General features: G+C 44.5%; 1 protein-coding gene across 1 annotated transcript; it reads right to left on the bottom strand.

Moving 5' to 3' along the window:
- Positions 1-385: 385 nt before the first annotated feature.
- Ostm1 (osteopetrosis associated transmembrane protein 1) lies at positions 386-23,932 on the bottom strand. Its single transcript, NM_172416.3, has 6 exons — positions 23,451-23,932; positions 19,574-19,688; positions 9,840-9,937; positions 6,431-6,598; positions 4,575-4,740; positions 386-2,365 (listed from the first exon to the last, which is right to left on the bottom strand). The coding sequence occupies exons 1-6, from the start codon at positions 23,862-23,864 to the stop codon at positions 2,310-2,312; spliced, it is 1,017 nt and encodes a 338-aa protein (NP_766004.1). The 5' UTR covers positions 23,865-23,932; the 3' UTR covers positions 386-2,309.
- Positions 23,933-24,921: the final 989 nt, after the last annotated feature.

The following is a 24,921-nucleotide window of genomic DNA, read 5'->3' as shown; positions in this document are numbered from 1 at the left end:
TGGAATGTGGTGGTTTGAATATGCTTAGCCCAAGGAATTGCACTATTAGGAGGTATGGCCTTGTTGGAGTAGGTATGGCCTTGTTGGAGGAAGTGTGTCACTGTGGGCGTGGGTTCATTAGATAAGTAATAAGACAAAATTTTAAAAACTGAGGTGTGATGTTAAGTTTCTGATCTCAAGGTGTTTAAGTGAATTAAAAATTCAGTTACAGTAAGGTGTAGTGGAGCAGGCCTTTAGTCCCAGCACTCAGGAGGCAGAGGGAAGTGGATCTCTGTGAGTTCAAGGCTTCATAGTGAGTTCCAGGACAGGCAGGGCTATATATTGAGACAGTGTCTCAATAATAATAATAATAAATTAAGAGAATAAAAATTCAATTACAACATTACAATTTTCCTTGTTATTTCCTTTATTGTAAAGCATAAGGAAAAAACAGGTTTTCTTGTGCACACACATAACCCTATGTGCCTCAGGATTCAGAACTATGTACATTTTTTTAATATGACCACAAGATGAAATTCTTTGGCACATTTTCAAATATATTTCTAATGCAACCTCTAGAGAGCCAGACCCTGATCAGGAACAGAGATGGCTGGCTTGTTAAAGTGCTCTCCAGCTTCTTAGCCAAAAGCAGTGGTTTGTACACACAGTACTGAAAGGTACCCGAGGAGTCGCTACTCACAGTTTAAATATGTCACTTCACTCACTTTGCACATGTAAATAAGCTTTACATGTACTGATGAAGATGGCTTCCAATGACCCTCAACCATGTGCTTCAAATCAAGACAGGAACAATGACAGCACAATGAACCCCGGCACATCTAGTGGATCACAGCGTCGTCTGATTGTCACATACCCGGTGTGACACACTCTGGGACTAAGACTAGCCTGCTCTCACACTCTGCATATGTGGGAAACATACAAAAAATACCCAAACACTCCTGCCTTCCTGTAGGGCAATTACAGGTTGTGAAGGGAGTCACATTTTCTTAACCATTGAATCTGAGGAGTTTCCTATTCATTACCTTTACAACAAAGCCCGTTTCCACCGGATTAACCAACAAAACCATCAACTTCTACATCTTGAGAAATACAACTGAGTGACACTGAAACAAGCATGGTTTTAAAGGTTGCTAGAAATATGCCAAAGAAGAACTAGTTTCCTGACAGTGAGATGGGTAATTTCGTTTCAGTCATGTGACTTTCATCTTTCCCGTAACTGGGAGGCTTCCTGTGCGAGCCTGTCAACCGAGTCATCTCCAGTGTAAACCACGCAGCTGTCTCACCGTGAGCATCCCTCAGGTCCCTGTCTATTTTCTGAAATTTAAGCTCTTGTGTTTGTCCTTGTTTCTCCCCAAATCTCCAAATATTCCAAGATAAAATTTTCATTAAAAAAAATCACAAATTTAAACACAGTATGACACACTTGGGTGACATTCGACTTGAACTACTAACAAGTTACAGGTTGCCAAATAACTTAATGAAATTCATGATGCAAATCCCTGGCATAAGATGAATCCATCTTGTCCTCAAAGGTAATTAAGCAGTCCAGTGATTATAAATTACTTACTAAATAAAGACAAAAATAAGATGTAAAATAGTATTTATAAAAGTCATATTAGAACCTCAGTTACTGTAAACCTTTAACAAGGATAAATGCATAATGTGGAATCACTCTCTGAAAACTGTTAAGGAGGTTTATAATCAACTAGTGGTTTCAAAAGGGACTTCAGGGAACTAGAGAACATTATTTTAATGTATGATATATTAAGTATACATTACATATATACATCTATGTATACGTGTATATATATATGTGTGTGTGTGTGCATGTATGTATATACATACAACAATACTACAATGGGAATTCACTTAAGTTAATCACTGAGCCTGCTACCATTTGGCAAGTATGTTTCTTTTTCAGAGTGGGCTCCCAGTGACTAATGTGTAAATAGCAGACCTCAGCCTTTTCTGCTTTGTGTACTTCTGCTAACGAGGATAAATCAGAAGTGTCCAGTAGTCATTCATATGCCTGAGAAAAAAGCCCTCACTTGTTATTGTAACAGATATACCTTAAAATATGTAACATTGCTATGTTTGAAAACTAAAAATACAGAAATCTTCAAAAAAAAAAAAAGGGGTGCTCAGGAAAAGGGAATTTGAGAACCCTTATTCAGAATAAATTATAGGTCTGCAGTCCCAACATTTCGTGAGAATGCAACTTGTCCGACCTTGGCTCATCTTCTTCTCGACTGTGCTGTGGTCTAACACTTACTGGCACAACGTGAGGTCGAGTCCCCGTTTTGCAGGCTTCAGGTGGCATTTTCTTGAATGTTGGCAAAACTGGTGCTCGACTTGAGACGTTTGGCTGGGGAGAGACACAGGGCTGAGTTTAAATTCCTGCTCTCGAGGGCTTACCCAGTGCTTACATGCAAACCACTATATTGTCTATTGATTGGCTTAACATGGCTTGATCCAATTTTCCTAGACGTAAAACCTAAGGTTTTTTTTTTAATGAAGAGCATAAAATTAAATTAAGTAGAAGCTACTACCCATGACTTTGTTAAGAGCAGTACCTAATAAAACAGGCATCCACGCTTTCTTGAGCACTGCAATGTTAACGTGTACATAAAGAATAACAAGGAAAGTCCAAGCTAGAAATCAAGCTCTAAACATCTCTTAAAAGACAAGAGTGTTTACAAAGCTTCTACCCCAGTCATTGTTAATTACGAAGTCTGAAGAATTCCTCCTAAGAGCTGGACCAAGACACCACCATAGCTAATACAATCAGGGAAAGGAAAGAATACGTACCGAAGGACAGAACATTGCCTCTATTTTCAGACAAAAGCATTTTTTTTTCAAGTAGGGCACGCGGTGTGTGCCTGTGATCCTGGAACTTAGGAGATTAAGAATGGAGGATTGTGAGTTTGAAGCCAGCCTGGCCTACATAGCAAATTCCAGGCTAGCCTGTGCTACACGGCGAGACCCTATCTCAACACATTCATGCTGGGCGCCAGTTCAGTGGTAAAGGGTATTGCTAACACTTATAAAGTTCTAGCTTCAATACCTAACACCAAGCAAGAACAACAAAACACACATATTGTGTGTGTGTGTGTGTGTGTGTGTGTGTGTGTGTGTAAATGTCACAATGAAATACATTATTCTGAGTTGGCAGCAGTGGCAGGAACCTTTAATCCCAGCGGACAGAAGTGGATCTCTATGAGTTTGAAGCCAGCCTGGTCTACTGCACAAGTTCCAGGATAGCCAGAGCTACACAGAGAAACCATGAGTCAAAAATAAATAAATAAATAAATAAATAAATAAGAAAAAAAGACTCTAGTTTTAAAAAGAATGGTTCTTTTAAAGTTGAGTTATATATCACATATAGCACTATTAGCAAAATATGTAATATTCAGCTATGATTATGATGGCCATGGCATTGAGCCACTAGGTTTAAATAGAATCATGGCCCATAGCCACCTGGCGAGGTCGTGCGTTGAACAGTTGAGTGCAAATGTTTCTCATGCTCTAGAACTGAAAACCCACAGTGTCACCTGCAGTGGGAGTGGCACCCGTGGTGGGAGTGGCACAGGCTGAGATCTGAGAACTGCTGGCCTCATAGGAGGAGCTGCAGCAGGGCTCAGGCGCCTCTATTTCCTTGCCTTGTTTTAAGCTCTGCACAACTCTCAAAGACATAACCATGCCACAGAGCAGTCACATGTCATCAGTTCATGCAGGGAGGAAGGCAGGAGGTGGGGGGAGGGAGAGCAATCGGCCATGAGCATCGGCACATGAACTCTTCACTCACACGAGTATTTGGGGTTATTGTATGTGTCTGTCTGTCTGTCTGTCTTTCTCTCTGTATGGTTTTATTGTTTATTTGCTTTGGTCTTTTGCTGTGTTAATTTGTTTGTTTTTGAGTCAGGTTTGACCTGTGAAGCCATGGCTGGCTTAGAACTCGTCATGTAGACCAGGCTGGCTTTAACTCAAGGATCCATCTGCTTCTGCCTCCTGAAAGCCATATTGCCTGACATTATTTGATCCAAGATTTTTTTTCCATAAAGAATTTCACAGGGATAGTATTTTGATGCTAACATTAAAACAGACTATAGTATTCTTTTGTACAACAAATGTCTGCGAGCACTCACTATGCCCGGGCACTTTCTAGGTACTGGCAATATGACAGACGGTATACAAGGAAACAACTTCTTCTTCTGATGATCTTTATGATCCAATCAAGGGAGACGAATCAAGTAGAACAAACAAATGAGAGAGTTAAGTGACCTCAGCTGTCAGCAGCAGCAAAGCCGCCGGCTTACTGCCTGCGTGCCATAAAGAAAGAGCACAAAGTCTGGTGATGGCTCGGCAGGTAAAGGCACTAGCCACATCTTTCTTAAATAGATCTGTACCTTTCCCCTACATTATGATGATGAAGGTTGAATCCACGGCCTTGTGCATACAGGTAAGAGCTTTGACGCTGTACCCCCAGCCCCTTGACCCCGTAATCTTTTTTGACCCCGTAATCTTTTACGTAGGTGCTCGGCTAAATGGATGGATGACTACAGAAGGGAACTTACGTAGAATGAGTTTGCGTTTCTTTTGCTCTGAGTGAAGGAAGCTACTGAGGTAGAAGACGACAGGCAGGAAGAGAATGAACACAGACACAGCAACCACGGACACCGTGTCGCTGCAGGTGACCGAACAGTTGAAGGTTCGACTCCAAAGCTTCCGAGTAATGTTCATCTAGAGAAACAAATATCATATTATAGTCTCTTTACTTAAAGTTTAATTAAAGTTCTCTTTAATGTCTTAGTATATTTTTGCAATCCAAACATCATTTAAAACAGCGTTAAAAATCTACTGATAGTTGAGAACAATTTCTTCTGCTAGGAGAAAAAAAGCTGGTTTACAATTAGTAACTGTATAATATTTGGTATTATTTTATTTTGGAGACTCTCTGTGCAACCCTGGCTATTTTGGAGCTCACTCTGTAGATCAGGCTGGCCTCGAACTCAGAAAAAAAAAACAAAACAAAACACACACACACAAAATAAGGTATATTCTAAATACATAATTATCACTGAGATATACCAGAATGTCAGTAATTTTATCTCCCAGAGAATGTGTAGTTATAAAACCAGAGTAAAGACTCTGTCTCCTGGTTAAAGGTGATTTAGTACTAAGAGCTGTTAAACAAGTACAGTCATGGGGCTGAGAGGTAAAAACCCCAAGCCCTATGAGCAGCCATGCTCGGTGCCTTTGCCTATCCTAAGCACCACTCGATGGTCCAGAGCAGTGTCCTCTAAGCTGGTTTGATAATGCAGACGAAGCATTCTTTTTTTTGGGGGGGGGGGGAGGTTGTTTTGTTTTTTGGGGGTTTTTTTGGTTGGTTGGTTGGTTGGTTTTTGGTTTTTGTTTTTTTTTTCGATACAGGGTTTCTCTGTATAGCCCTGGCTATCCTGGAACTCACTTTGTAGACTCAGAAATCCACCTGCTTCTGCCTTCCAAGTGCTGGGATTAAAGTCGTGCACTACCACGCCCGGCCAGACGAAGTATTCTTAACCAGCAAGCTTAGCCATTTTGACCTTGAGTTCTCTACTTTTGAGCCAATGATCTGTCTTCTCAGATAACTAAGTCTCAAGCCTAGGAGGGCACGGCTGCCACCTACTGGTGCTCACTGGAAAGACAAGCTATACAGTGGAGAAAAGGCTTCCGGATTCTCCAACATTTACTACAGTTACACATACTTACAAAAGCAGTACTGAATGACATCCTGGGCATGGTGGAGACGAAGCAGGAGGATCACTTCAAGTTCAAGGCTGGCCTGCGCTTAATAATGAGACCTCGTTCATTTTTGCGGTCTCTCTCTCTCTCTCTCTTGCACTGTCCTACCTATTAAATGATGAATTAGAAAACACCAGGTCTTTGTCCTCAGGTGGCTCACATTTCAGTGAGGAGATAGACTATAAGTAATGTTCTCAAATTATCACGTAGATAAATCAATTAATGCAATAAGTGCGTAAGATCTTTCGAACACATGGTAGTTAGATGCAAAAACCTCCTTAATCAGCACCCACTGGATAGAGAGCTGAAACTTAAGCACAAGAAACACCATGCCCCTGAAAGCCACACCTACTTTCTTACCTACCCCCACCCCACTGGTTTTTCAAGACAGGGTTTCACTCTGTAGTCCTGGCTGCATTTTCTACTTTAAAATCAAAATATGCCAAATTATTAACTTGTCCATGAGGTGCCTGGTTAATGTCCATTTCGCTCCGACAGAGACACCGTAGAGCCTTATTACTTTATAACCACTGCAGTTCTCTCTGGCTGGAATGCCACGCGCATGCTCCAGTGCACCCGAGAAATGCTAGCACCGCAAGCATTCATCAGCTGCACACGCGGACCACGCCAGAAGCCGATAGATACTCACTGCATCCTCCACATCGATGCACAAGTGCGTCTCAGGCTCAGCCTTGTTCTCAAGCCCGTTCAGTTTCTGCATTTGACTGTACAGGAGGCTCAGGTTTTTATATGCCTCTTTACAGTTTCTGCACACTTCGGAGTAATTTTTTGGTGGGAGGAGACTGTATGTGTGCCCCTAAAATGACAGAAGGTAGATGTAAGACACACAGTACCTACTGGACACAGTATCTCTGCGTGTCAACCATTTGACACCCTACCCTGCCACAAAGCCCAGATTGAAGACAATTTGCTGTGTGACAGGACTGGCGTGAACCCAGCGATACAGCCACATCGCATAGCCACCAGGTAGACGCCAATGACACACCTTGGGGGAAAGGCAAGTCTCCTTAACAGATGGCGCTGGGAAGTTGGATAACTGCATATCAAGACTGAAACTAGATCCCTCGCCCCCGCTCTGACAAAAAAAAAAAAAAAAAAAAAAAAAACAATTGAAAAATTAGTCAAAGACCTTAATTTAGGACCTGAAACTTTGAAATCACTAGAGGATAAACATGCAGAAAACACAAAGACATGAGAATAGGCAAAGAATCCGGTTGACAGCTCAATGGGTAAGGCTGCTTGCCAGTAAGCAGTGACCCAAGTTTTGTCCTTGGAACCCATAGGCAAGCTGTCCTCTGACATCCACATGTACCCCCTAGATAAATATAAGAAAATAATTCTTTTTAAAATAAAAAGGCAATGGCGTTCTGAACAAGCCTCGAACAGAAGAAGATCATGGAATCTATGAATAGAATCAAAGCACAATCTACATACATGCAAGAAATAAGAATGTCACAATAAAATCCACTGCTGTATACAATTACTATACATTAATAAAAAGGAGAGCTCACAAAAGCCGCTGGTAACCCCCAGGAGAAGACAGTGGTGGGCTGTGAGGACGAGAGGTTCCTGCACATGGCAAGGGCTTCTAGAACTTTCTAGGAGACCTAGGAGACCTGGTGTAAGGGCACAAGGCGATGGTCTCTGCACTTTCTAAGTGCCTCTTACTTTTGAAACTGCTACACAGGCTTCTGATGACCGCTGGGGAGGATGGGAGGCATCAGTAGTTCACTGCAAAGTGACTGACAGCTAAGTACTAACCTTCCTGAGCTATCTCACTGTTGATGTTTAATGTTGTTCTTTCCAAATAAAATCCATCCCTGCTGAGTTTCACAGCCCAAACGCCATCCTTTATCAAAATGAAGTTGGACTTTTCTCATGGGAAGGATACGAACCCCACTCAACTCTCTTTTCTTAGCTCCTAACCCAGACCTTTCTAGTGAATGAAAATGGACAGATAGCCTGCAAGGGGGGCGGGGGGGGGGGGGTAGCATGCCAGCAAAGCCCAGATTCTAGCTTCTAGGCAGACACCTGCATTCTGAAGCACACGTTTATATCTTTGCTCTCTATTCTCTTTATTCTTTACCATGAGCATCAGCAAAGAACCATCTACTGAACATGGAGATAAAAAAGAAAGCAAGAAATTGGGCCAACTCAACTGACAGACACCCACAAACCAAGTCTCCCCTTAAACTCCCACAAGAAAGAGCCACTTTCCATAGGTCAACTGTGCATGTAGCCAAAACTACAAACCTAGCATAGAATCCTGGTGGTAATACAGCTCTGTTTACGAAAATTAAAAATGCATATACTTTTGGCATGGCGTTCCCCTCCCAGGAGTCCTGTAAATGCATTCTTAAAGGAACGCCTGACCTATCTCCCTGCAGTCTGACCTCACACAAGTCCCTTCACCTTTATTCCTCAGTGACCCTTTCAGTAAGGGCTTCTGAAAATGGGGGGGGACATGGTATGGAACTATATGGGAGCTCCTGGGGAACCTTTGCTCTAAGGGACCCGCACCTAACACTTGCTAGTTATGACTATTTACCCAAGACATTTCTAACCAAAACTTATCCCAATTGTTAAAAGGACTGTTTCTTTTATGTACATGGGTGTTTTCTGCATGTATGTATGTGCACTGCTTGTGTGCTTGGTGTCTACAGAGATCAGAAGGTATTTAGTTCCTGTGGAGCTGGACTTACAGATGGTTGTGAGCTGCCCTGTGGGTTCCAGGAACTGAACCCAGGTTCTCTGCAAGAGCAGCCCATGCGCTTATTCACTGAGCCATCTCTCCAGCCCGAAACAGGATTCCTAATCTTCATTGTCCTGCGTTATCTTCCTCCTTATCCGCACCCCCCACCCCCGCCCCGGAATCACCTCGCTCAGTTACTCGGGGTCTAAGCCCATCTGGGTTCTTTTCCTTTAACTGTCAGCCAAACACACTCTCTGTAAGAGAATGTAACCCATCAGTTGGACAGACTTCCAATAGCTATGTAATTGTCTGCTTTCCTCTAACACTACAGGGAAAACCATGATCAAGCCACTGGTGTCACAGATCTATGGCTGCCACCTCTATTTTTTTTTTTTTCTACCCTCAACACCCTGTGTGTGCCTGGTGTCTACAGAGGCCAGGAGGAACTCAGTTCCCACGGAGCTGCTGTCACAGATGGTTGTGAGCCACCATGTGGGTCCTGGGTAATGAACCTGCCACCTACAGAAAGGAAACCAGTGCTCTTAGCCTCTGAGCCATCTCTCCTGCCCCTAATTTGTAGGACTTATGATTATTTTTAAACTATGTGTATGTGTGTGTTGGGAGAGTATGGAAGACTATACATGTGGCTGCAGTTGGCCCCAGAGGCCAGAGGAGGGCACTGGATTCCCCAGAGCTGGAGTGACCGTTATCTGTGAGCCACCTGATGCCTACTCTACAGTAAGCATCCTGGTTTGTTGCTTGTTTTGCTTTGGGGTTTTTTGAGACAGGTTCTCTCTATGGCTGCCCTGGAACTCATGGTGTAGAGAAGGCTGACCTTAAAATCACAGAAATCCACCTGCCTCTGCCTCGTGAGTGCTGGGATTAAAGGCGTGGCCACCACATCTGAAATTTTGATCCACTGAGAACCATCCCTCCAATCCCAACTCTCTCTCTCTCTTCCTTTCTTCTCTTCCCTTCCTCCCTCCCTCTCTCCTCCCCTCCCCCTCCCCTCCCCTCCCCTCCCCTCCCTCCCTCCTCCCCTCCCTCCCTCCCTCCCTCCCCTGGGACAGTCTCACTGGCCAGGATTTGGCTTTGTGGACCAGCAGCCTTGCATTCTCAGAGATTCATTGCCTCTGCTGGCCAAGTACAGGGCATGTGCCACCATACTTGGTCCTGAGCTGAAGTTCTAATATTTTCCAGTGGGGGGAAAAAAAAATCTAAGAGTCTAAGAGTAGAAATAAAGGTTCACTAATTCCTTTATGAGGAGAAAAAAACAAACAAACCAAAACCCTGTGAAAAGTCAGAATTACACATTACTCACTCCCAGTAAGTCTACACAACTGACCTGCAGGTTATGCTCAAAGCAGGCCAAAGTCTTGTTAAACAGACTGAGGAAGTCCTCTGTGTTGTTTGACAAATCCTCACCATTGTTTGTTAGGCAATCTGTAAAAACAAGGAAACAAATATTATGTAGTCCAGCCTTGCCTACAAATTTATAAAAATCTACCCACCTCTGCCTCCCAAGTGCTGTAATTAAAGGCATATGTCACCACACCTAGCAAATAGTTCAAAATTTTAAATAAAATTTAGAAATAAGGAACAGGAAAAAGAAATGAAGGACCTGTCCGAGGTCACACAACTGATACACAGAAGGCTGGAATTTGTAATCAGTCTGGCTGTTGGGCCAGCACTCTAGACACTGCAAAGTGAGTAACATACACACGCATATACACACGCATACACACACACACACATACAAACACACACACATGCACACACACATACATACAAACCCACACACATATACACACATACTAACATATATATATATACATACATATACACATACACACACAATATACAATACAGACATACAGACATACACACACAATACACATATACAGACACACATATGCAAACACACACATACATACACATTCCCAGACTGTTAAACAACTAACAATTTCAGTACTCAGAGTGGACGACTGCATGTTTCTGCTCCTCTCTGGTACCCATAAGAACCTGACACCACCAGGGATTCAGGAAGTCACTGCCACCTGATCAGACAGATGAAACCTAATCCTGATTAACTGGGCAGGGCAGCCAGCACTTTAACTTCTGTGTGTAAACTTGGGACACTAGAAGCAGTTGCTCACCCAACCAGATGAATTATAAAACCACACTCCTGAATCCAAAAGCCAGCTAGACTTCAGTGAATTCACAGGCAGACAGACAGACAACCCCTGCCCACTTCGTGAGTGTGTGTGCACATGCACGCGCACGCACACACAGAGCTTGGGAAGGGCCCTCTCTGCACCAGTGAACACTGATGGAGGCCTTCTTGGTGAACCTTTTCCTAGATGCTTGGCCTCTCTGAGCCCGGGCATCTATAGTCCCTGCAGCCTTCTCATCTCAAGAACACAAGTGCAGCTCTAACTGCTCATCAATTGTTCACAAACTGACGGTTCCCTTTATAAACCAGCCAGAGAAAGAAAGGCACACACACCAAGACTCACATACAGGTCAGTAAGGTGTTCTCCACATGCCTGTATTTCCTTAAGCATGCAATTCTTTTTTAATTAAATAAAAATGGTTCCATATGTCAGTATCCACAAAGTTCAAATACTAAAATCCTTTGCTGTTGTTGTTTGTTTGTTGAGACAGGGTTTCTCTGTGTAGCCCTGGCTGACCTGGAACTCAATCTGCAGACCAGGCTGGCCTTGAACTCATAGAGATCCACCTGCCTCTGCCTCCCAAGTGCTGGGATTAAAGGCATGTGCTACCATGTCCCGGCTTACTAAAATCTTTTTAAAGTAATAATAAAAGTAATAATAATAATAATATATAAAATAAGTAATATAATAATAATAAATAATAATAGTAAAAATGTGCTATTTTATTAACACGATGTAGCCTTGACTTCTAGGTCAGGTAGAACAGACATAAATAAAAACAAGCACAATTATAGTCAGAGAACATTCAGTTAGGCTAAAGGTCTTTAGCTTGAGGGTTACTGTCTTACAGTGGAGTCCTGGAGTTTCCCCATAGCAGGCAGAGCCCAGTGTCACAGTGAGTCCTGCCATGCCTGGCAGACACAGTCAAAGATGGCAGGCTCCTGGTACATGCAGAAACTCAGAGCACACTGCTCTGGAGAGCTCTGGCAATTTCTTCTACAAGATACACAAATAAACAATTTCTCTATAAAAAAATGGTTTATGAAGAAGGCCGTTCTGAGGAATAAAAGGACTTAATGTCTTCTATTTTACTGCTATTTCCTTTTCACTTAAAATAATTGGAAAATTAAGTGGAAAGCCTGCGCGAACTGACGGCTGATTAAGTGGCTGTCCCGGCACAGTGTGGTTTTTTCAGTAACTATTAGGCGGTGGTATTACAAAGCACAAAGGAGCTCACTTATACAGCGGGGTTAAACGTGTCTTGATTATTAGAAGAACCCTGACTTTCTGATACAACACAAAGGGGCTCTAGTAAATCCCCTTTATCTACTGCCGGGAATCGGGAGGGTAAGGTTATACACAGAGAGGAGCTGTATGCTGCAGAAATTAGTAAGCTAGGGAAGGTATAAGGACAAGCTCTCCATCCGCGCTGAGTGAAGTGGTCATTGTGCTTCTGCCTCATCTCAGATAATCAATGGAGCCTCATCAAGGCTGTGCAGATTAGCACAGCTTCTGTCTCCGTGAGGACTCCGGCATCAGCTCAAGAGGCGTTCTCCGGGCGCTGAGGATTCCAGTCAAGCCCTCACACAGAAACCAGCTAAATTATTACAGCAGAATTGTGTGGCTTCTGTCTTCCTCCCCGACCCCCCAGGGCTGAGGACTGAACCCTGGTCCCCCTACATAAAAGCACCCTATCACTGAGCTATATACCCTGAGTCCTGAGTCCTCTAGCGACAGGGTCTGCACTCAGACTTTTCCCTGTCCTGCCTCCTCACCCTCCTGCCTGGCAGATTACAGCTGTGTACCACCGAGTCCAGCTGAACCACTCAGCCATAGAGATGTGGCATCAATTAGGAGTCTGTTGTTCAAGCTCTCTAGTGGTTTAAAACAAAGCTTATAAGATTTATTTACATGTATGAGTATTATTTACATATACATATATTTACATATACTACATGCCTGGTGCCCAAAGGGGATAGAAGAGGGTGTAAGATTTCATGGAATGGGAGTCACAGATACCCGTGAGCTGGGAACCCAGGTCCCGAGAACTGAACCCAGGGCCTTTAACTGCCACGCTGTCTTTGTAGCCCTCTCTGCTCTTTTTTTTTTTTTTTTAAAGACTTAACTTTTATTTTATGTGTATGTTTTACCTGCATGTATGTATGAGTGCACTGCATGTACACCTGGCACCCTCTGAGACCACAAGATGGTGCCAGATGCCCTGGAACTGGAGTGACAGACAGTTCTAAGCTGCTGTGTGGACACTGGGAACTGGGCCTGGGTCCTCTGCAAGGACAACAAGTGCTCTTAACCTCTGAGCCACCGCTTAGGCCCAGCCACAACATCCTGTTGTGCATTGCCCTGATGCTGCTGTGTATTCAGATGCTAAATACTGCCTCTCCCCCTAAGACCTGGTTGTCCCCAACAAAGAGATCCTCATTTTTACCAAGTGATGCATTGCAAACCTTGCTCCCCAACTTAAAACTATTGGATAATTAAAAATGGCTGCAGCCAATTACTGGGGTGAAGAGAGAGATGGAGTTTGAGTCATTGGGGCTATAGATAGGGAGATAAAGAAAGAGAGAGACAGGGACAGAGACAGGGAGGAAGAGAGGGAGGGAGGGAGAGAGGGAGGGAGGGACAGAAGGGACAGGGAACAGGAGGTCTCCATTAGACATGATGAAACCACGCCCACGTGAAGTGGGCCCTGAAAACAGGCTGGTAGAGTAGAAATGACCTGGGAAGACTCGAACAGCAAGTATCTGGGGAGCAGAGCTGGGAAGCAACAGACTAGAGACTAGAAATATAGACTGGGGACCATCTCCCAGTAGTTGTGCAAAGCCAAATACATAAATCGCAGTCTGAGTCTCGTTCATTTGAAGCTACACCAAGACAGAAATAATTTACTTATTTTACAATGTCCCTATGAGCCCATCTAAGGTAGGAGGAACACAAGCTATGCCTGGGAGGCTGAGACAGGAGGCCTGTGAGCCAAGCGGAGGCCAGCCTGAGACACACAGGGAGGCCAGCCCAAGACACACAGCGACACACGCCCTGATTCACTGCAGTTACAGGTTGTCTGAGAAGAAAGAGTGCATTCCTCAAGGCTGGTAACATGGCTTAGAGGGGAAGGGTGCCTGCCTCCAGACCTGAAGACCTGAGGTGGATTCCCAGGGACCCACATAAAGAGAGAACTAATCTCACGGACAGCAATAATTGCCGCTTTTGGAAAAGTTGAGCAAACTTTAGAAAATAAGATTAGATGGTGAGAGTGTTGTAATTAAGTTTAGAAATACAAAAAATATGTTTAAAATCATGCAAATAAGTCCATTGCCACATAGATAATATGTGAAAAAGACGGGCCCTGCCTGCCTGCCCTTCTGGCTCAGCCCAATAAGATTTTATTAGTGATTTTTCTCATCAAGAATACTTAAATTATTGCACCACTGAAAGTTAATTTCCCTTTGATGAATCCTCACGCCCATACAATACCCAGGGCACTGGAATTTCAAGTTGTCTATGGAGAAAGAGTAGATTTCCAGGGACTGGCAACATGGCTGGTGCCAAGCCTACTGACCTGAGGTGGAGTCCCAGGGACCCACGTGATAGAAGGAGAAGACTAACTCCAGGTTAAGCTGGGAGTCTATTGAAACTCTTCCTTTATACATGCTAACACTGGCTCTTGGATTCTTTAGTAATAACAATGAGCTTCCGCCATACACACATCCTACACAGCAGAATGCAGACGAACGATCACACCCCGTGGATCTGCTCCTGACTCTTCGCCTGCCATTCATGTAAGCCCACCTCCTTATCCACGCTGAGAGCTGCCTGCCTGATGCTCACACAGGATAGGGGCTGTGAGGATCCTAACTGGAGACACTTAACCATCCTGCTCGCTCCCACCTTTGCTCTTCCTCCAGATTTCTTTCTCATGTTCCCAGTGTCTCACTAGACTGTCTAAGACAAGCAAGAATGCTTTGTGACATTCTGATAAATGTGGGCTTCTTTTTGTTTTGTTTTTGGAGCTGGAGGCGGAGCCCAGGGCTTCACGCAAGCGCTCTGCCTCTCACCTAAACCCCAACCACTACACATTTCGTTAAACTTTGTAATTTTTTAAAGATAAGTTTCCTGCTATCTTCATGAGCCAGGTGTGCAGAGACCACAATTAGAAATGCTTGCACACTTGGCAAAGAGTCTGGTTAAAATGATCACAGAGGTGCTGGAGAGATGGCTCACAAGCTTCTATACTGGGATCTGAGGTCCTCTTCTGGCATGCAGACATGCATGTAGACGTACATGCAGATAGAACACTCATGTACATATAATAAATGAATCTTTCAAATGATCACATTGGGTGCCAACTCTAAGGAAATAGCAGTGAAGAAATCTAAGGAATTAGTCTGAGACTAAAAGGGGGAAAAAGGAGAGAGAGACAGACAGAGAAAAGAGGGGGAAAAAGAATGCTGTTATTGAATAAACCAGAAAAAAGAATGAAATTTAATGAGTTCAGGCTCTTAAAACTCTTTCAATTCCATTTAAAATTCAACACAGAAATCGTGGAACACTTTAAAATAAGATTAAAGCAATGAATTGGATCAGGGTTTTTAATGCAAAATCCTGGAAAAGAAAGCATTTGGTTCCTTCTGATTTCATCCCCTAATCGGAACATTCTGGGAGCTTCTACGTTTTCTAGAGTTTTGAGTGGGAATTAAATGCATAAAGTCCAAAGCAGGTAAATTTACCTCCTCTGGATGAAGGTCAGAACCGAATGAAAATGAAGTCATCCTTCTCCACCCTTCAGCTGACCTACCCCCATCCCAAACCGCACCTGAGCTTTTAGTTCTTTTGCCTGGCTTGTTAATTGATTCTAATCAGGAGATGATAATCTCCCGAGTCAGAGCAGTATTTTCAAGATACAATGGCTCAGAGAACAAAAGTGCACACAGTACAACCCTAGCACCAGGGAGGTGGAGCAGGAAGACCAGAAGAGGAAGACCAAGCCGGGCGTGGTGGCGCACGCCTTTCGTCCCAGCATTTGGGAGGCAGAGGTAGGCGGGTTTCTGAGTTCAAGGCCAGCCTGGTCTACAGAGTGAGTTCCAGGACAGTCAGGGCAACACAGAGAAACCCTGTCTCGAAAAACAAAAAGAAAAAAAAAGTTCAAGGCCAGCTGTGAATACACAGTGAGTTTAAGGCCAGCATGGACTACATGAAACCCTGTCACAAAAAATTCAAATTGTTTTAAATCCCATTTAGAAACTGGGGATTCAGCAGTTAAGAACACTGGCTTCGAGCCAAAGAGATGGCTGGGGGTGGGGGGGGGACTGTTCTTCCAGAGGTCCTGAGTTCAATTCCCAGCAACCACATGGTGGCTCACAACCATCCGTAATGGGATCTGACGCCCTCTTCTGGTGTGTCTGAAGACAGCTACAGTGTACTCACATACATAAAATACATGAATAAATCTTAAAAAAATCAAAGAACAAAAAACAAAAACCTGGCTGCTCTTCCTTCCAGAGGACCTGGCTTCAAGTGCCAGCTCACCTGGTAGCTTACAACCATCTGTAACTCTAGTTCCAGGAGAGCTGATGCCTTCTTCCGGCCTCCTAAGGCATCAGGTGTAGGGCAAAATGTGGAGTGTGTGTACACATGCAGGCAAAAACTCATATACATAAAACAAAACTAATTTTTAAGAGGAGTCCCATTTAAAAGCAGTTCTGGTGTTCTGTGTGCCCTGTACATGTGTTCAGGTGTGCACATGTGGTGTCTTCCACCACTCTACCTTCTTTGTTGAGACATTCTCTCCCACTAACGCTGGAGCTCACTGGGTGGCTAGCCTGGCTGATTCTTGCACCCCTAGGATCCTGAAGTCTCTGCCTCCCAGTGCACAGAGCCATAAGAGACAGCCTGGTGGCCTGAGCTCTGGTCCTTAAGTTTGCACCACAAGCACCAACTGAGCCATCACCCCGGCCCTCTACATTGTTTTGATTATTTGTCTGCTCACTGTTTTGAGACCTCTCATGTAGCCCAGGCTAGCCTTAAACTCACTATGTAGCTGAGCCTTGACCTTGACCTTCTGATCTTATCTCCACTCCCACGTGTGGGATCACACACGTGTCCCCATGCTCAGTTTACATGGTACGGGAGACAAAGTCCAGGTCTTCATGCATGTTAGGCAAGCGCTCTGCCAACGGAGCCACATCCTTAGCCCCTACCTGACTCTCTAAAAGGCTCTTCAATCTATTTATGCTAGGAATTTTCAATCTTGGCTGCGGCGGTGACGAATGCCTACAATCCAATCATACGGGAGGCTAGGAGCTCCAGGCCAGCCCAGCTACATGAAGCTGTTGCATAGCGCGTGGGAGGCATGGAGATCAGGTCATCCTTAGATACACACCAAGCTGGAGGCCAGCCTGGCCTCTACACAAAATATCTTACATACAAAACAAAACAACAACAACAATAATAACAACAACAAAACCCACATGACAAATCAAAAAAAAAACAAACAAACAAACAAAAAAAAAAACAGTTCTGTCAGCTAAGCCGTTTTTACAATTCCAGAAGCAATGAAAAGAAACAAAATGAACGCCGGGCATGGTGGTGCACACCTTTAATCCCAGCACTCGGGAGGCAGAGGCAGGCGGGTTTCTGAGTTCGAGGCCAGCCTGGTCTACAGAGTGAGTTCCAGGACAGCCAGGGCTATATACAGAGAAACCCTGTCTCAAAAACCCAAAAAAAAAAAAAAAAAAAAAAAAAAGAAACAAAATGAAGAGACAATCGTCAGTGCAGCACAGTGTATTGATAGCAAGGAGACCTGAGTTAAGTTAAATGGTATGTTGGGTTTTGTGTGTATGCTGTTTTTTTGGTTTCTTTAGGTTAGGTGCAGTGATTCACATTATGTCAATTCTAGTACTCTGAAGGCTGAAACAGGAAGGTCCTGATTTTGAGGACAGCCAGGGCTACAACAACAAATTCAAGACCAGTCTAGGGTATGTAGCAAGATCCTGTCTCAAAAAAGCCAAGGAAAACAACAAAAATTCTAGGCAGGCATGGTGGCACACGCCTTTAATGCCAGAACTTGGGAGACAGAGGCCAGCTTGGTCTATAGTGAATTCCAAGCCGAAGCCCACCAGGGTTAAATAATGAGAATCTGTCTCAAAAAAATAAAAATTTTTAAAAACTTTAAACCTGCTGCTACAGGTTCAAATCTAAAATATTCCTCTTATATTAGCTCACGTGAACATCTGTTCCCTGGATATGTTCTAATGCTTAAAAATATTTTTTTGTGTTTTCAAAACTCACTTCAATCATACTTACAAAAGGAATTTTCACTCTAAAACAGGAAAGTTCGGGGGTCATGGCACCTTTAAAAGGTGGGGCCTGCAGACGGGCATGGTGGCGCACGCCTTTCTTTAATACTAGCACTTGGGAGGCTGAGACAGGCAGATTTCTCAGTTAAGAGACCAGCCTGGTCTACAGAGTGAGCTCCAGGACAGCCAGGGCTACTCAGAGAAACCCTGTCTCGAAAACAAACAAACAAACAAACAAAAAAGGTGAGGCCTGGCTGATGGAAGTAGGTGTTGGCCTTTGAACAGGTGACAGCTGGACCTGGGTCCCTGCCTGTCTGCAACCACATGATGGCATGTCTACATAATGACATGTCTACACTAACATGACATGTCTGTAGTCACATGATGACATGTCTGCAATCACACCATGAAATGTCTGTAGTCACATGATAACATGTCTGCAGTCACAAGATGACATGTCTGCAGTCACATGAGGACATGCCTGCAGTCATGTGATAACATGTCTGCACTGACATTATATGTTTACACTAACATGACATGTCTGTAATCACATGATGACTACCACCTCACATTCTGGCTCCACAGACAAAGACACAACCTCTCTGCAACCATGAGCTAAAATAAACCTTTTTGGTTGCCACTTGTTTCTGTCATACTTTGTCACAGCAGTGAGCAATGACTAATACCCTTGCTACTCCTCGCTGCAATCAACATTGCACATGTATTTTTAAAGCCCAAGGAATCATAAACCCCCTCTTAGTGTCATGCTGGCATCCCAAGAAGTATGGTAATGTTGGCTCATATGAGCAACTACTGTATCCATCAAAGTTCTACCTTCCTTGTCTGACTTTATCTCCCTGAGGGTTTCCAGGACCCTAAAATCCCCACGTTTCCCTCACACTCTGCCTCTGCCCATGATGCCTCTTTCTGCCTTGCCTTTCACCTCAGCTCCACCCAGAGGAACCGTGCCCAGCCATGGAGCCTCAGTTCAAAGAACGCTCCTTCCAAGACTCTGATGCTACTACCTTCCCCTCTAAGTTATATTTGTAACTCTATCTTTCTCACTAAGTTGTATACAGTGGAAGGTACAGGCATTAGGACACAGTTGGTACTCAAGGAGAATTTAAGTTGAAATAATAGTTTTTCCAAAGAATACTTCAAATAGGTGTCAGTTTATTACACAAAACCATGTGTTCTACAAAGCTGGCAGAACAGATGATATCTCTCCCTCTCCCTCCTTCTCCCTCCAGATTATTAAAAATATCATAATTATTATATTAAATAGTTAATATAGGTTCTGCTATTTTCTCCAACATAGAGATGAAGGAACTAAAGTTCCATACAAGAAAGTTAACTTTCCCAAACCTAACATTGAGCAAATGCCTGTCTGACCTCAGAGCTCTGTAACCTGCTACACATTTCTGGCTGGCAGGACTCACCCAGGTGACAATGACTAATACACCATGACGAAGTGACAGCTCAAATGTACTACCTGGTTTCAGCCATTTTAAAGTTCACCTAAATCAGATCTGGACATCTGCTACTGAACCAACCACGGCATCAACTGAGCCGACGCACAGATGGAGACTCACTTGCGCAGTTCGCCTCCTGCCACGTGCTGTTGAAAAACTCAGAGACCATGAGAACTATCTGCATTCTGTCTGCCGTCAGGAGACTTCCGCCACAGCGCGGGCCCTCGGAGGTATTCTGCAATAGCAGCAACAAAAGGAAGAGATAATCTGAGTGTTTAGACTTTCCACAGAAGCCATAAAGCAGTTGACTTATTTATTAAAAACTATTAGAGATTTTGTCTGATATGATGTGATGGTAACAACAGTAATAATAAAAACAGCAGGAAAACAATTTCCATTTAACATTTATTGTTGCAGGGTTCATGGGCGAAGGAAGAAACTCTCTGCTTAACAGCTGAGCCTCCTCTCCAGCCCCATCTTTGCTTCTTGAATATTTGTTTCTCTGGTTAAATTCAGCTTCTTAATTCCGACTTGTGAATGTGTTGCAATCTCTCACTTTGCATGCACAGGGAAAGTTCCAGAATGTGGGCAACAAAATGTAGCAATGGTATTTCTAGATGACAGACCATGACAAATTTTATCTTCACTCTTGCTTCTCTTCCTCTGTCTAAGCTTTTGTATAGCGGATGCACTCTTTAGCTAGTACTTTTAATCTGTGTGTAAACGCTCCCAGGCCTTTGGCTTCATCTTGCGGGGAATGTTTGGTCCAAAGGTTAGCACTCTGCAAGAGAGCCCAGTAATCCATCCACAGAGACCCAAGAGTGCGTACTCAAATAGAAAACCGTGTCTTCCAAAGACCATTTAATCATGAAAGAAACGCATGCTATGCAAATAATAAACCTGCGATCCTAACCTCCCGAACTTCATCTGTTTCTTATCCCTGTTGCCTCAAGCAGAGCACTGGGCCTGGGCCCTTCCTGATTTCAAAGCTACTTAACTCCTGTTGCAAGCATGCTTAACTCATGTTACCAGAATGCTGGCGTCTGAGGATTGGGACGTGTCAGAGAAGCCATCCACACTGCAGCAGGGATGTGCCTGCAAACACAGGCTGAGAGTGACACTGAGTGACACCGTGGGCTGAAAGAGACCCGGTGGGAACAGCAGGAAGAGAACTGACCAGCTGTGTAGAGCAATGAGAATATCACACGATTCATCTGGAGAGACTCATCATCTGTGTATAGCTCACTAACAAGATGCGTCTAAGAGAGCTCTTGCTTTTGTCTGCTACGTTTGTGTTCTTAAACATTGTGTGTGTGTGTGTGTGTGTGTGTGTGTGTGTGTGTGTGTGTGTATGTGCGCGCGCGCGCGCGTGCAGGCCAGAGGACAGCTCACAGAGTCGGTTTTCTCCAGCCACTGTGTGGGCCCCTGACATTGCCCTTACCTACTAAGCCCCAAGTACGTACTTTTCTCTTTCGTTCCTTTTGTTCCTTTTATTTATTCACTTTACATCTTGACCAAATTTCCCCTCCTCCTGCCCCCTCACAGCCTATTCCCCCTCATCCCCTTCTTCTCTGAAAAAGGGGAGCCCCCCCCCCCCCGGTACTCCCCTACCCTGGCACAGAAGTCACTGCAGAACTCTTATTATGCCTTATTCCCTGAGTTAGGGTCTCTCACTAAGCCTGGAACTTGTCTTAGGCAGGTGGAATGGTAGCCAGCAGCCCCAGCAAGATTCCTGCCTTTACTTTCTATGCCACCAGGTTACAGGTGCATGCAGTCACACCCACCTATGCCACCAGGTTATAGGTGCATGCAGTCACCCACCTATGCCACCAGGTATTAGGTACATGCAGTCACCCACCCATGCCACCAGGTTACAGGTGCATGAATCACATCCACCTATACCACCGGGGAATCGAACCAGCATCCTCTGCAGGAGCAGCAAGTGCTCTTAACCCCTGAACCATCACTCTAGCCCACTGGGATCATGTTTTTTAAAGCCTCATAATTCCACAGCATCTACATACACAAGGAAAACATCTATAGCCTCAAAGACCCAAGGTTAACATCATCATTCATGGGCATTGTGCCCACAAGAGGCCTTGTTACTTAAGTTTTTTTCTTTTTTTTTAAAGAAAAGGCAGCTGGAAATTATAAAATTTGCAGGAAAATTGATGAAACTGAAAAAATCAGGTATTAAGTGAAATGATCTAGGCACAGGAAGACAAATGCTACATGTTCTATCCTATGCATATCCTAGCCTTTCATGCTTATATATGTGTATTAACATGGAGTGAGTGTTGAGTAGAGGCCAGGAAATCAGGAAGGAGACCATAAGACAGGGAACAAAAAGAAGCTGAAGGGAGGGGGGAGGGTAACAGACCACATGAGATATGAAAGTGGAAGGGTCACACTGAAAAGGAGGGCTTACAAATGGTGGGAGGGCACAACGGAGAGGGAGGGGGATGGGTTATAGATGGTGGGAGGATACAAGGGAGGGGGAAGGGTTACAGATAGTACAAGGGAAAGGGAGGAGCTACAGATGGTGGGAGGGTAAAACGGAGAGGGGGGTCATAGTGCGGAAGGTACAACGGAGAGGGAGGAGTTATGGATAGTTGGGGGTACAACGGAGAGGGAGGGGAAGGGGAGGTTACAGAGGTGGGAGGGTACAAGGAAGGGGGAGGAGTTACAGAAGGTGGGAGGGTACAACGGAGATGTGAAGCAGGAACTTGGAGAAAAGGAGATGTAGAGTGGACAAACTGTTACTGTGAGGAGATGCCAGCCTGTTACTTGGTAGACTACTTTAAAGACAGGGTTGGGGCTCTGTTAGTACACAGCTTGTCTAGCGTGGACAAGTCATGGGTTCTATTCACAGCTGCATAAAACCAGACCATAGTGACACGTCCGTAATCTAGGCACCTGGGAGGGGAAAGCAGGAGGGGTCAAGTGATCCTCTGCTACTCGGTGAGTTCAAGGCCAGTCAGGGCGACAAGAAACTTCATCACAAATAAATACATTAATTAAATTAAAATAGAATGAAAAGACTCCCTAAAAACAGCTTATTTAATGTAACTGCTCAAAATCAAATACAACGCTGCATATTAAAGTCATAGAGAAAGGAGCGAATCTGAAAAATACTGCATGCACTCCTATTTAAACTGCCTTGAAAGCCAAATCTTTCCACAAAGAGTGACTCTGGACTTTACTTAATGCAAATGAATGTCCCCATTTACAAAAAAAAAAAAAATCTGCTTAGTAACATTAGGCTAGATTAAAAACAAGATACACCTATTGACATTTCTATTTAGTTTAGTCAATTACGACCTCTAAAGCAACTGAAGCCACATTTTTCATGAGACTACTTGGCCCCTCAGGACGCAAGAACCATTTCCACCCCCAATCCCTGTGTCCTCCTTATTTTTCCTTTACCAGGCAACCCTGTGACTCTCACGGTGGCCGACACCGTAATCCTTTCCTAATTTATACAGTTCTTAGAGGCAAAGACTGTGTCTTCCTCTTTTGGTTTGCCTTCATTAAGTCCTTCACATTACCTTCCAAGTGACCAGGAAAGCTCTCGAGTTACAGAGAAGGCAGACTATCCTAAAATGGCAACTCACCGACCACGAACTATTACTGTATGTCGCTTTGTGTGGCCTCTCTTTGTCCCCACTTTCCGGATGAGAAAACAAGCAGAGAATGTCACTAACTTGCCAGAGAACAAGCTGATAAACAGGATGGAACCGAACTCAATACTTTGAAAAATAATAAAGGTCACACTGATAGAAACTGGTGGCTCTGGGTATGTTCGCTGCAATGTTCCAGCAAACCTGTCCCAAGAAGATGCCGGCTTACAGCATCCAGGGGGACAGCATTCCAAGCCATAAGCCCCTAAAGTCACCCGCTTGTTTCTGATACCCTAACTCCACAGACCGTCCAATGCCGTTTCCTTACTTTCCCAACCCCCCCCCCCCCCAGGTGCCGAGGCTGCTCCTCTACCCACCCCGATGTTTCGGCTGATGTTGTCCATCTTGATTGCGACCTGTTGGAAGAGCGGGTAGCAGGTCTGGCAGAGGCGCACGGGCCGAGCGCTGCGCACCATACAGGCGGTCAGCTCGGCGCTGCTATTGGCGAAGTCCATCAGCAGCTCCCGGCACTCAGGCTCCAGATCCGGCAGGTCCGGAGGTAGCAGTGACAGCGGCCCTAGACCTCCGCCCTGCAGCAAAGACAGGGTCAAGTCCTGCACCTCCAACAGCTGCTGCTCCGACAGCAGGTCCGCAAAGCCTGGGTGCCGACTGCTGGTGAAGGGGAGCGCGCACAGGGCGCACCTCCACCGCAGCAGCTGCAGCAGCAGCAGCGCCGGCAGCCACCGCCACGGCCACCCGCTACTGCGCGCCAGCTCCGCGTCCCGAGCCATCCCCGGGCCGGACTGTAACAGATAGCTCGCCCGGTGCTTCCGACAGCAGCCGCTTCCGGCTTCGGCCGGCGCAGGCCCTGAGTGGAGTCACGAGGTGAGTGCGTCACGGCCCCGCCCACCTGCCTCCGGAGGCGCGCGGGTGTGAGCGCGCCCCGCTTGGAGGTCTGTAGAGCTGCTGCAACCCCAGTGCATCCCAGGCCTCCGTCTTGCACGCTCTGCACCCTGCAGTTCCCCGCCTTCCATGAGCCTGTGGAGTTTGTTCTGGTTGCTGGAACTCCAGGGAGATGACTGCCGAGTGAGCTCCCAGAAAAACCCAGTAGACTGATGGTTTGGGCAGGTGTTCATTTTCATTGGCTCTGGATTAGTAAAATTTCTTCATCTCCTCTGGAGAGTGGATAACATCCGTTGGCAGTTCTGGTTTTGGAACTTGTGGCTTCAAAAGGCTTGATTGATTGATTTTAATTCTCAACTATCTACCCCGAACAGAACTTCCTGGGGTGATGAATATAGTCCACGTCTTAGTTAATAGGGAAGCCACTACCCACATGTAGCAGCTGAACCCTTGAATTGTAGCTACTACGATGATAGAACTAATTGTCCAATGTCACTTAATTTAAATATAACTATCTGACTAGTGACACCTGTGTACGGCTCGGATCTGGGTGTAGTGTTTTAGCGCAATAGAAATCCTACCTAATACATACACTTGAGCATACCCCACTATGTTATTATTATATATTCTATATTATACGATTATTATACCATATATTACATAACATATTGTAACATAATATGTAATATTAATATATAACATGTAATATGTGACACGTAGCATTTTATGATATGTTGTAATATGTTATATTGTATATTATGTAATGTATAATATATGTTATGATAATAAATATGTATACATTATATAATATTAATACATATAGGTATTTTTCTTCTTGGAGACAAGCCTCATGTAACTCAGGCTAGTTCTCTAACACACTAAGAAACATGTTTGCGCTATACCAGAGAATGGCCTTGAAATTCTGATCTTCCTGCCTCCCTGCTG

The sequence above is a fragment of the Mus musculus genome, chromosome 10 (assembly GCF_000001635.26).
Source record: "Mus musculus strain C57BL/6J chromosome 10, GRCm38.p6 C57BL/6J".
Taxonomy (NCBI): domain Eukaryota; kingdom Metazoa; phylum Chordata; class Mammalia; order Rodentia; family Muridae; genus Mus; species Mus musculus.
This window is presented reverse-complemented; position numbering and strand designations above follow the sequence as displayed.